The sequence below is a fragment of the Diabrotica virgifera genome, chromosome 3 (assembly GCF_917563875.1).
Source record: "Diabrotica virgifera virgifera chromosome 3, PGI_DIABVI_V3a".
In the NCBI taxonomy this organism is placed as follows: Eukaryota; Metazoa; Arthropoda; class Insecta; order Coleoptera; family Chrysomelidae; genus Diabrotica; species Diabrotica virgifera.
Window position 1 is genome coordinate 42748309 of NC_065445.1, and position 12387 is coordinate 42760695.

Here is a 12387-nt window from a genome sequence, read left to right on the forward strand (position 1 = left end):
GTACCAGTATTCCTTAATATTAACAGGACAAATTGCAAGTCCTTCACTTCGTTTACCATAACGAAAAAAGCCATTTCCAAGCCGGTAAATACGATTCTCTGCGAGTCTGTGAGTTCTACGAGAATCGATGTTTACCTTTAAAACATGCTTTTAGAACTGCTTATTTTTCTTCGTCACATCTCTCGCGCCACTCTTTCGTTTGAAAACATTGACCAATCGTCCGAGACAACTCAACGATCTTTCAAAATTCAGGCCAATAATAACAAAAATGCTTCCCGCTCAAAAGAAAGGGAAATATACCAGAACTTTTCAAGGGTTCACTCTAGAATAACGAATGTTTACACAAATAAACAGGAAATTTCCTAACGTTTTTCAATGTTGCGAAATATTGAAATATTTCCAACAGTAACGGCTTAGGAAATATTTATGATATATAAACTCGCACAATAAATTATAAAAATAGATATTTTTCTTGGGATAGGATATAAAATTAATGAATACTATTAACAAAACATTTTAGCGGAAATTTGTAATGCTACAAATCAGACAAGATTTTTAGTAGTCTCTGGTACTTCGTGGTAAGGCTTATGTACCATACCTATCTTGGCCACTATATCCATGTACAGTCGAACATGCTTATTGGAATAGCCTTCGTGCCAAGCAAAAGTATTCCTCTAACCGGGATCTTCTAATAACCGATCACTAATGGCTAATAGAAACGTTCCGGGACCTTAAGTTTCTATTCCTTAAACCGGGATATCCGTTTAACCTATATTCGCTTTAACCAGGTATTCCAATAAGCGGGTTCGACCAGTCGAATCCGCTTATTATAATAGCCTCGGTGCCATTCAAAAGTATTTATATAACCGGGATATTCTAATAACCGATCATTGGTGGCTAATATTAACATTTCGGGACCTCAAATTTCTATGCCTCAAAGCGGGATATTCCTATAACCGGTATTCTAATAAGTACTCCTGTTGCCAGGGGAGTACAACGGCCTCCTTAATTCAGATGGACTTTCCCAAGTTTTTTGTATGTATTTTGACCCGTAGAACACGAATTTTTTGGGTATTGATCCGGATGTCGATAAGATTGTTATAAACAAAGAACTTGAGGAATTACATAACAGCGATTTTTCGCAAAACAAAACATTTTTTTGTATTTTTTTTACAAGTTTTTTCGTAGGATGCATAGTTTTCAACATAAACGCGGTTGAACTTTCAAAAAATCGAAAAAGTGCAATTTTTGAACCCTAATAACTTTTGATGACTTGCTGCTTACTGCATTTGAAATTTCAAGTCAAATTCTCTCAGTTTTAATTATTTGCGTTGCTAAAAATTAATTTTTTTATTGTTAAACAAAGCTATAAACACATAGTGTTTCCCGTGCCCAATGCATGCGTTTTAATGTACGTAATCTACGTAGAACTTGTCTGTATGAGTGCCTACTCATTCAATTTCAAATGAGAAATGCATTGAAACCTCATTCAAGCACTATGTGTTTATAGCTTTGTTTAACAATAAAAAAATTAATTTTAACAATAAAAATAATCAAAACCGATAGAATTTGACTTGAGCTTTCAAATTCGGTAAGCAGAATTGCTATTTCATTTTTAAATCAAAAGTTATTCGGGTTCAAAAATTGCAATTTTTCGATTTTTTGAAAGTTCAACTGCGTTAATGTCGAAAATTATGCATCCTACCAAAAAACTTGTAAAAACATTTTTTGCTTAGAATGACCCAAAAAATACAAAAAAAATGTTTTGTTTTGCGAAAAATCGCTGTTATGTGGTTCCTCAAGTTCTTTGTTTATAACAATCTTATCGACGTGCGGATCAACTGTTACCCAAAAATTCGTGTTCTACGGGGCAAAATACATAAAAGAACTTGGGTAAGTCCATCTGAATTAAGGAGGCTTTTGTACCCCCACTGGCGATAGAACTAAAACCAGTTCGACTGTATATTATGATTGTTTTATGATAAGGCACAATAGCAAAGTTAAAGTTACGACATAATTATGTATTTCAATCATTCTTGACAATTAAAAATTAGCTACATATTATGTAGATGACACATTTTTTAGTTCCATCTTCCATCCACTGGAGAGGATCTTCCATCAAGAGAGGACAATATAAACCAACAAATTGGAAGAAAGCGGCAAAAATCGGTTTTGATATTCTAAGTAATACAATAAATAATAATAAATATATTTTTTATTGTTTACAAATTAAAAAAATTGTTTTCTTCTAAAATTTAAAATACTTCTTTCATTTACAGAGTTCGTCAGTTATGGAGGCAGCTTACAGTTGTCATTGGTATGACGGATCCGAAGAAGCAAAGACATTTGTACAAATCGTCTGCCAACAATGTCAAAAGGCTATGTCAATTTCGGGAGCAAAATTCTTTACAATCTCACTCGACTTATTCGCTTCGGTAAGTTAAAACTTTTTTTCTTCGTGTTTAACCCATTCGCTGCCAATCTGGCCCATCACGCACCAGCACGTGATATGGTTACTTCAGTCAGATGCTGTGCAATAGGATGGCTCCTAGCCGAGTTCCATCCTCTTCGATAGGCAGCAAATGGGTTAACTAACTTTTTGAAAAATTTAAGAAACCCATTAAGTAAGTTCCTAAAATGTTATGTGTATCCTGTATTACTGCATGGATGTGAAACCTGGATCAGGAAAGTTAACATGATGAACAAATTAGAAGCCTTCGAGACGTAGTCATATCGTAGAATGCTCAGAATATCTTGGGTTCATCGCATTTCAAACAGAGGAGTCTTCTACAGAGTAGGTCAAGGCAAAGGTGACTTAATCAAGATGATAAAAAAGAGGAAATTTGAATATAATGAGAGGTAGCAGATACAGGATGCTGCAGTTAATACTCAACGGAAAAATTGACGGAAAAAGAGGAATTGGTAGGAAGAAATATTCATGACTCCAAAAATTTCGTCAATGGACTGGTTTATCAGCAGATCAACTATTACATGCCGCAAAAGATCGAGAACAATATCGGCAAATTGTCATGGAAGCTAACCACGCCTAAAATTTGGGCAAGGTACTTAACCTTTAACTACCCGCGCATCAAGTTATAACATAACTACACGCGTGGCGTACTTTGTACGCCACAAGAAAATACACTTAAAAACAGCGGATTTGTTTAATTTTTTATTTAAAACTACACTTAATTGTTTGTTATAAACCTTATCCGGCATCAGTGAATACTTGGAGTTCCTTTTGAGTAAGCCAATTGGGATTTATAACTGGAATCATGGAATAACTGGATTCCATGATAAATAAAATTACTAATAAAAAATTTTTTTAAATGTGATTTTTTACAGGAGAAAAAGTATTGTTTATAAAGAAAAATACATTTTTTGCCATAATGACTAAAAAACAATTAAAATATGTACTTATATTACGACTTATAGTAATATAATCCTGGGGTATATTGTCCACCACCGGAAACAACAAATAATAAAATGTAAATTACGATATTTCCAGAACGCCGATTATAACGAAACTAAAACCAAATTGTAAAGCACATTCCAGTGATAGGTTAGAAAAATAAGCAAGGTCAAACATTAAATTTTTAAATATATTTCCAGTAGAATTCTTATATCGGGCGTACAAAGTACGCCAGCGCGTGTAGTTAAAGGTTAACAAAGAAGAAGAAATATGTAAGAATATTTTACCTCTTTAACCTTCGGATGAACAAGGGGGGTAAATTTGAACCCCAACGTATGTTTTTTTTAATAAGTTCAATAGTATTTTCAATTATTAACTCATTATTTTTTTATTTGACTTTAATATCATTCTAGACATCCTCATATGCTGAAAAAAAAAATCGCTATATTTTACAAATAAAAAATATATTCTGAAGTTGATGTTTAGTAAAATACCGTCTATTATGTGGAATTCCAAGTAGTTTTACACTGCGCGTTATCAAAATCTATTTTTAGACTGTGGTGCCTATTATTTACGAATTATGACATTTTTTTTGAAGTTTTTTAGTATTTTGTGTACATATAAGATATGGCCCGCAAATATCTTACTGAGACTGATTTACAGGATATTGTTACTGCTAGCGATTTTTATGATGATATAGAAGATGAAATAGTATCAGAAAACGAGGATGTATTGTTAGATGAAGATTTAAATGCTAAAAACATTCATTCTAGGTCATTTTTGACCTAGGGTCATTTTTACCTTCGTTGGTCATCTGTATAACAAAAAAAGGTTGGTCATCGAAGACTAAATAATAAAATAATAAAATACTGTTTTAATGTTGGATATTATCAGAGGTCAATTTAAAATTTTCCACATTTAAAGACAATGTAGGAATCATGACATATCCAATTAAAACACTGAAAACAATTTTTAAATATTCTGAAACGTATTATAATGAATGCTTTTATGTTAGACTATGTAGGAGTGTTTACTAATTTCACTTTTGACTCACAAAGAAAAAATTCTACTCCTTTGATGAAAAAGTGTTATGAACTTTATTTTGGCTATGAGATGGGTAACAAGGACAAAAACTGTGCTCCACACATAATGCTGTCTAACGTGCTATTAGACAAGGCGATAACGGCGGGTCCGTTGGGAAAAATATTCCCTTGCGATTTTTTGCATAATCACATTCGTGAGTTTAGTAACTATTTTGTTAAAAATTGAATTCCACCGAACACTATATCCTTCTATTTTGTCATCAACGTCTTACAACAATAGACACTGAATATACCCATTTTAACATCATAGCATTTAATAAAATCATTTAATATTTCTACATAAACATTAGGGCTTCAACTTAATAAAATATCCATACACCAAGTCAAGGTCATTGCAATGACTTACATAAATGACAAAAAGATGATAAATAACAACAATATAATATTATCTCAATCTTTAACTTCAACAAGCTAACATCTTCTGAATATTGAATTTGAGAATTCACAATCAAAATTGATCTTTCTCATTACTTTCTGTTTAATAATTTTTTTGTTTTTTAATTTTTAACTTAACACAGTGTATGTAAGTTGGGCCAATTAGTCTCAAAATCAAGCATGTCATCAATTAATTTAATAGTTGATTAGTACAAACATCTAAGGTACTAGGTCTGGATCCCGCGTATAAAAAAAAAGTTGATTAATAGCAAGCTGATAATTTGTTAATAGCTTAAGGGTGTCTAGTCGAATAAACTTTGATATGTGTGAACACTGGAACAGGGGCAGTTTTAATTGTGGAACAGGTTAAAAATTTCGAACGGTCACAGCACGAAAACGGCACATTTATTTTGTCCGACAGAACAGACTTAAACTCTTCGAACAGAGATTAAACTCTCATGCAAAAATCAGACTGCTATTTATCACCAAATGGGCGTTTTAATGAGTGGAACATGTAGAATATGTCAAATGACAGGAATTATGACAGGTAATAAATAGCAGTCTGATTTTTTCATGAGAGTTTAATCTCTGTTCGGAGAGTTTAAGTCTGTTCTGTCGGACAAAATAAATGTGCCGTTTTCGTGCTGTGACCGTTCCAAATTTTTAACCTGTTCCACAATTAAAACTTCCCCTGTTTCAGTATTCCCATATATCAAAGTTTATTCGGCTAGACACCCTTAAGCTATTAACAAATTTTTAGCTTGCTATTAATCAACTTTTTTTTCATACGCGGGATCCAGACCTATACATTTCCTTATCAATTTCATTGTAAAAATTTTCAATTTTCCTTTCAATATGTTTAAAATATTCATGTTTCAACGTCAGCTGTCAACGTCAACGCAGAACAGATAAAAGCAGATTTGAATATCCGACCTTGTCAGTCAGCTGTTGTTACTAGGCCAAGGATGGACGGGTGATATCGACACCCGTACCATGAAAAAAGTTTATATGTTTTTGTGCAACGTGTATGTGGCCGTTTCTTTCTGTTTTTTTGCTGTTTGCTGTTGTACGGAGGACTAAGTTAGCATTCACAATTTAAAAATCAAATTTACATTCCTAAGATGCACTTGTTTACACCTCTATGTAGCGGTACTTTTTTAGTATTTGACGTAAGTAAAAAAAGAGTTTTGTACTTCTTTTTCTTACAAGATCTCTTTTTTTATTTTAGCATTAGCTCCGATGATGACGTTTATGTCGAAAGCGCTCAGCTAAGGAAATAAATTATTTTCACACTTTGACATACTACATTTTCATTTTCCCTTATTTTAAAATAATATTGTATTGTAAAAATAATATCAAGAAAGATAGAGTCTAAGAATGCTGCTGTTGGACTACTGCTGGATACTTAAAAGAGTCCAGAAGTAAAGTAATTATAACTGAAAAAATCCCTCATAACAACCCGGGAGCAAAAAATATGTTATTTGTATTTGACGGTCATAAAAAACCATGCGTCATAAAAAAACTTTTATTATTTTTGGATTCAGTGTAAAAAGTATTAGCCAATAAAACTTTTGGGACAAAACATTACAACACATTTTTTATGCGAAGAGTAATTATCTGTATTGGGCTTTGGAAGATGGGCTTTATAGTATGGGTATGGGTATGGGGTGTTCATAGTTTTCTAGTATATTATATATAACTATAATTAGCATGAAATGATTTTAGTCATACTGGCTTAAAGGGTTTCTTAAATCATACATTTAAATATTTTTTCAAGTTTGTACTAGAGTTCTTATATTTTCTTTAGGTACTTGGTGCTGTAGTTACCTACTTCATGGTGTTGGTTCAACTCAAATAATTTTTTTACCAGCTTCGGTGGGTATGTGTGCCTTTTATTAAAAGTGTACCTGAAAATAATGATGGTTTAAAGAAATCAAGAAAAAAAGTGATATTGAAAATTATTCTTAAAGACATATTTTATAGTTAAGTTTGTTAAAATGCAATAAGTGAAAAATATTTTGATAGATTCAAAGTTTAGGTGTTTTATTAGTATATAAGAGTAATAACATTATTTAGTGTTTAGGGTAATTTTGGACCAATTGTTTTTATTTATGTTTATTACCATTACGTTAATAATAAGCAATAAAACGTAACAAAATAGTGTGATTTGCCATGTACAATGTGAGTTTTGAGTTGAAAATCTGAAAGTATCAATATTAGAGAGCAAAAAATGCCGAGATTCAGTCAAAGCAATATTTTGCTATTAATTTTGAATAATGATTACTCTGATCATATCGCAATCTGTTTCAGCACATGATTATTTTCTCAGTTTCTTGTGTTGACCGATCTCATGTTCCATACGGTAACTCTCATCTTTTGGATATATTTCTCTTGTCCTTACTTCTTACCATGGTTGTCTTCATATTATCAATCCGATAATACAAAACCGAGACTTCACATTATTTTTTAACAGTATGTATTCGGTTTTACGATTGGTAGGTTGTTAGTAGTAGTAGGTTGAAAAAGTCATTAATGCCTACTATTCGCATTGCTTTCCTTAACTGTAAACTTGTTTCTCTTCCAGACGCCAATTTTGGACGTATTGACTCATCATCATCATCATTAGTGGCGTTACAGCTCTTTATGAGCCAAAGCCTTCTTCAGAACAATCCTCCATTCGCCCCTGTCTCTGGCAACTCTTCTCCATGCTCTAACTCACAATAGATTTTAAATCAGTTTCTATGTTGTTTTCCTCTTGCTCGTTTTCCTATAGGCCCTCTTCGGTCAATATTTTTTAATTTTTCTAGATATTTTTGAGGCCATGTGTCTTCTTAAGCTATAGTAGCACTTATTGGCGAGCAGTATTCTTCTTTTAATTTCTTCACTGATATTGTTATCTTTAGTTAGCAGCGAGCTTAAGTATATGAAGGTGTCGACACCTTCCAGTTCTAGGTGGTCAATTGTTATTCTTGTAAGTGTCGGGTTGCTTGACCTAGTGCAACACATATATTTGGTCTTTTGAACATTTATATTTAATCCCATTTTCTGTGCATATTCTCTTAACGACCGAAATGCTTCAGTCAGAGATTCTTTAGATCTTCCTATGATGTCTATGTCATCTGCGTATCCGACAATTTCTACTGATCTGTTAAAGATAGTACCATTCGTATTAATTTGGGACTCTCGAATTATTTTTTCTAATGCCAGGTTAAATAAGAGACACGATAGTCCATCACCCTGTCTTAGTTCATTTTTGCAATGGAAGGGTCTTGAAAAATCGTTCTGGATCTTTACCACGCTCTCTACTCCTGTGAGCGTAAGTTCAGTTAATTGGACAAGATGAAACGGTATTTTAAATTCTACCATAGCAAGTAGAAGTTTACCTCTATTAACTGAGTCGTATGCGGCTTTGTGGTGTTTTTTTCAAGGATCTGCCTCACTGTAAATATTTGGTCCGTTGTTGATTTATTAGGACGGAAACCGCACTGATATCCTTCTACTATTTCTTCAGCGTAGGGGAGAAGACTTTTGTACAATACGTTGGACAACACTTTATATACCATATTGAGTAGAGTGATGCCTCTATAATAATTATCACACACCATCATGTCTCCCTTTTTGTGTAGAGGACACAGTACATCCAACTTCCAGTCTGTGGGTGTTTTTTTCTGTTGCCAAATTGCTGCCCTTTCTTATCAGTGTATGCATGTGTTTCAAGAGGGTGTTGCTGCCGTTTTTGAAGAGTTCAGCAGGGAGATTATCCGAACCGGGGGCTTTGTTATTTTTAGGTGTTAAGATGGCTTCTCTAATTTCTTCTTCGGTGGGGAGTGGCTGCCGATCATCTTCATTAATTTGAAGCATGGGATCCTCCATCTCGCCATCTTCATAATTGCCACTAAGCAGTTCTTCAAAATGTTGCGCCCATCTGTTTAGTATTGTTCCTTGTTACTAATTATAGAGCCTTCCCTATCTTTACAGGCTATTATTCAAGGTGTGAAGTCTTTTCTGCAGCTATTTATCTGTTGGTGGAATTTTCGTATGTCTTTTCCATTGTGGTAGTTAACAATTTCGTTTAGAGCGTGTTCGTATTGTTTTTTCTTTTTTCTTATGAACATTCTCTTTTCTTTCCTTCTAAGATTTTCATAATATTCGAGAGTTGATCTCGTTCTGCGCTACTGGAGTCTCTTAAATGCTTCATTTTTTTATTGGTTAATATATCTACACTCTTCATCGAACCAATCCTCATTTTTTCTGGTCTTGATAGGTTTTAATACGTATTGACGTATTGACGGGTCGTTTACAAATACGAGCCCAATCGGATCGCTAAGCATTCCTAACTCTTCCGATGTGTTAGGGCTTATCCATATGAGGGCGGTTTGCCAACGTCGACTGCGCGGTTTACCTGTTATCCTTGGTAACTTCAAAGACGGCATTAGGGTGAGATCAAGTAAAACAGGTAAACCGCGCAGTCGACGTTGGCAAACCGCCCTCCGCATATGGACAAGCCCTTAGTCATGATGATTAGGTGGTTTGTCCTTGTCTACCTGATCGTGATAAAGAGAACCAAAATGCGGAAATTACTAGAAGAGCAAGACTAGCATAGTCAGAATTTGGGAAATATAGTTGGATACTTAAGAACCGCATAATACCCCAATACATGAAAGAGTTCTACCAGTACATCGTTCGTATCATCACATATGGATGTCAAATCTGGACCCTAACCAAGGCAAATATAAATAAAGTAGGGCCAGCAGATAGGGCAATGGACATAGAAATGTTAGTCGACTGTCATATAAAAAAAGAATGACTGGTAAGGTGAAAAAAAAAATCGAGGATATAAAAAAAAATTGCCAAATTCAAATGGAGCTACGCAGGTCATACTGCTAGACATGAACACTAAGGTTGAAACGCAACAACACAACATTGGAGGCCTACGAAGTTAAACGATCAAGATGAAGAGCACAGATGAGATGGGTAAATGACATAAAGAGAATAGCCTGGTTAAACTCGAAGTTTGTTGGTCAGGATAGAGATAGATGGAAGGACTTGGGAGGGGCATATGTTCAAACATGGACGATGGAAGAATAAGAAGGAGAAGGACAAGAAGAAGACCTTATCGTCAATGTAAACGTCTATCTGCGTAATTTTTTGAGAAAATCGTGTTACCTTATAAAGGGGGAGGGCGCTCTTTACACCATGCAGTAGGGTCTTGACTAGTGAGATGTTAAGGTTCCACTTGAATGTCTTTATTTGATCTGCCCATCATGTTGTACATCTTCCCCTTCTTCTAGCTATCTGGCCGAAATAAATTAGCTGTAGTTTTATTTTTGCATAGCTTGTCTTTTATGTGAAACTTTTCCAGAATTGTCAGGTTGGTTCTATTTTCTGTCCAGGACACCCGTAAAATTCTTCTGTAGGTCCACATTTAGAAGGCTTCGATCTGCATTTTAGAGTCCATAATTCTGCTGGGTATGTAGCAATGGAAAAAATAAGGCCATTGACCAACATGAGCTTAGTACTCCTTGTCATTGGTCAGCCAATTCATTGGTCATTTATGAGCAGAAATCACCATTGTTGGTACTTGTTCTGTGGTTTATTTAAACTAAATATGAAACTACTCGAATTTCAGCATTTTTTGTTTAATGGATAATGAAAGTTAATAATCATAATACTTTGATGACTCTTTTGGTGGTTAAGAATAGTAAATTACAAAATTTAGCAAACTAATTAAAAGTGCAAATATACAGGGTAGCGAGAAAGTATGGAAACACGGTAATTTCTCAAAAACCGCTTAAACAATTTTTATAAATTTTGGTGGGCAAGGATGTTCTAATGTGCCCGATAATATAGTGGTAATTACATCGTTGTCAGATCTTCCGTTTTTCTGGAAATTTAATGAACTTTCTTATTTTAAATGGAACACCCTGTATATTTTTTGCCTGTATATTTTTTGTGCGTTTTGTAGTCCTTAAGAAACACTGATTATTTTTATTGTTATATTCCCTATACCTAACTGCCATAATTTCGAAATTATTGCTACATTTATTAAAAAAAAATAACAAATTATAAAAAATCAATTTTTTCAGCCCGAGTAGATATTATTTTAGGTTATTTGTATCATTAGGAACAAAAAAGGTCTTTTGTAATTTTCCTCTAAAGTTAATTATTTCCGAGTTATAAACAATTTAAAACTGAAAACATCGAAAAATGACGATTTCCAAGGTTCAAAAACACAAGTAAAAAAATTATTTTTAAAATTAGCAAGTACCTAAATTCAAGCTCAAAACTTTTTGTATCAGATCCCTATAAGAACTTTTGGCATGTTTTATTCTAAAATATTGTTTTGTTTTTTAATTTTTAATGAAGCTCATACGAGAGGACGGGCGATCGGGCATTAACAACTAAAAAATAATATTTTAAAATAGGATAAGACCAAATCACTTATCGGTATCTGATACAATAAGGTTTGAACTTGAATTTAGGTACTTCGTAATTTCAAAAATCAAGTTTTTTACATGTGTTTTTGAACCTAGGAAATCATCATTTTTCGATTTTTTTCGTTTTAAATTGTTTATAACTCGGAAACGATTACCTCTCAGGAAAATCACAAAAGGCCTTTTTTGTTCCTAATGATCCAAAGAACCCAAAATAGTGTCAACCCGGGCCGATAAAATTGATTTTTATAATTTTTATAATTTTTAAAATTTTTTTTTAATAAATGGTATAATAACTCCTAAATTATGGCATTTAGGTATAGGGAAGATAATATAAAAAATAATCAGTATTTATTAAGAACTTCAAAACGCAGAAAATGTACAGGGTATTCTATTTAAAATAAGAAAGTTAATTAGATTTCTAGAAAAACGGGAAATTTGGCAACAACGTAATTACCACTATAATATCGGACGCATTAGAAAACCTTTACTCACAAAATTTTATAAAAATCGGTCAAGCGGTTTCCGAGAAATTACCGTGTTTCCATACTTTCTCGCTACCCTGTATAAAATTACCTTGCCCTGATGTTATAATGAGACGGTTGTGATATTATATGATCAATTTTACGTGAAGTGGAATACAATGATTTGAATATTATACTCACAAATTGAATGAATATACATTTGGTAAATGCAAGCCATATACATATGGAGTTACAATAGACATGATGACGCCCAAGTTAGACCTGTTATCTGGTCGAACTTGGACATCATCATGTATATGGCTTGCATTGATCACATGTACATTCATCCAATTTCTGAGTATAATAATCATTATATTCCATTCCACAGTTATGAATAAGACCAAAAATTATAGGTATAACTAAAAGTCAAATACTAAGCAACAGTTAAACTTCAGCGTCAAACTTAGTAGTTACTACTTATTACACAAAATTATTTTATTCCTTACCTCTTTTATTATTTAAGATTTTTATACTTTTTGTATTTACACTAATGTACTTATGTAGAAAATTTAGCTGTCGTTTTATGCGCAAAGTTCTTA

General features: G+C 33.2%; 1 protein-coding gene across 1 annotated transcript in view; it reads left to right on the forward strand.

The window, feature by feature from the left end:
• LOC126881062 (odorant receptor coreceptor) overlaps window positions 1-11701 on the forward strand; it is a 52788-nt gene extending 41087 nt beyond the window's left edge. Inside the window, exons 10-11 of the mRNA XM_050645077.1 lie at window positions 2280-2435; window positions 6698-11701. Coding sequence (XP_050501034.1) covers window positions 2280-2435; window positions 6698-6748 — 207 coding nt within the window. The 3' untranslated portion in view covers window positions 6749-11701. The remainder of the gene's footprint in view (window positions 1-2279; window positions 2436-6697) is intronic.
• Window positions 11702-12387: the final 686 nt, after the last annotated feature.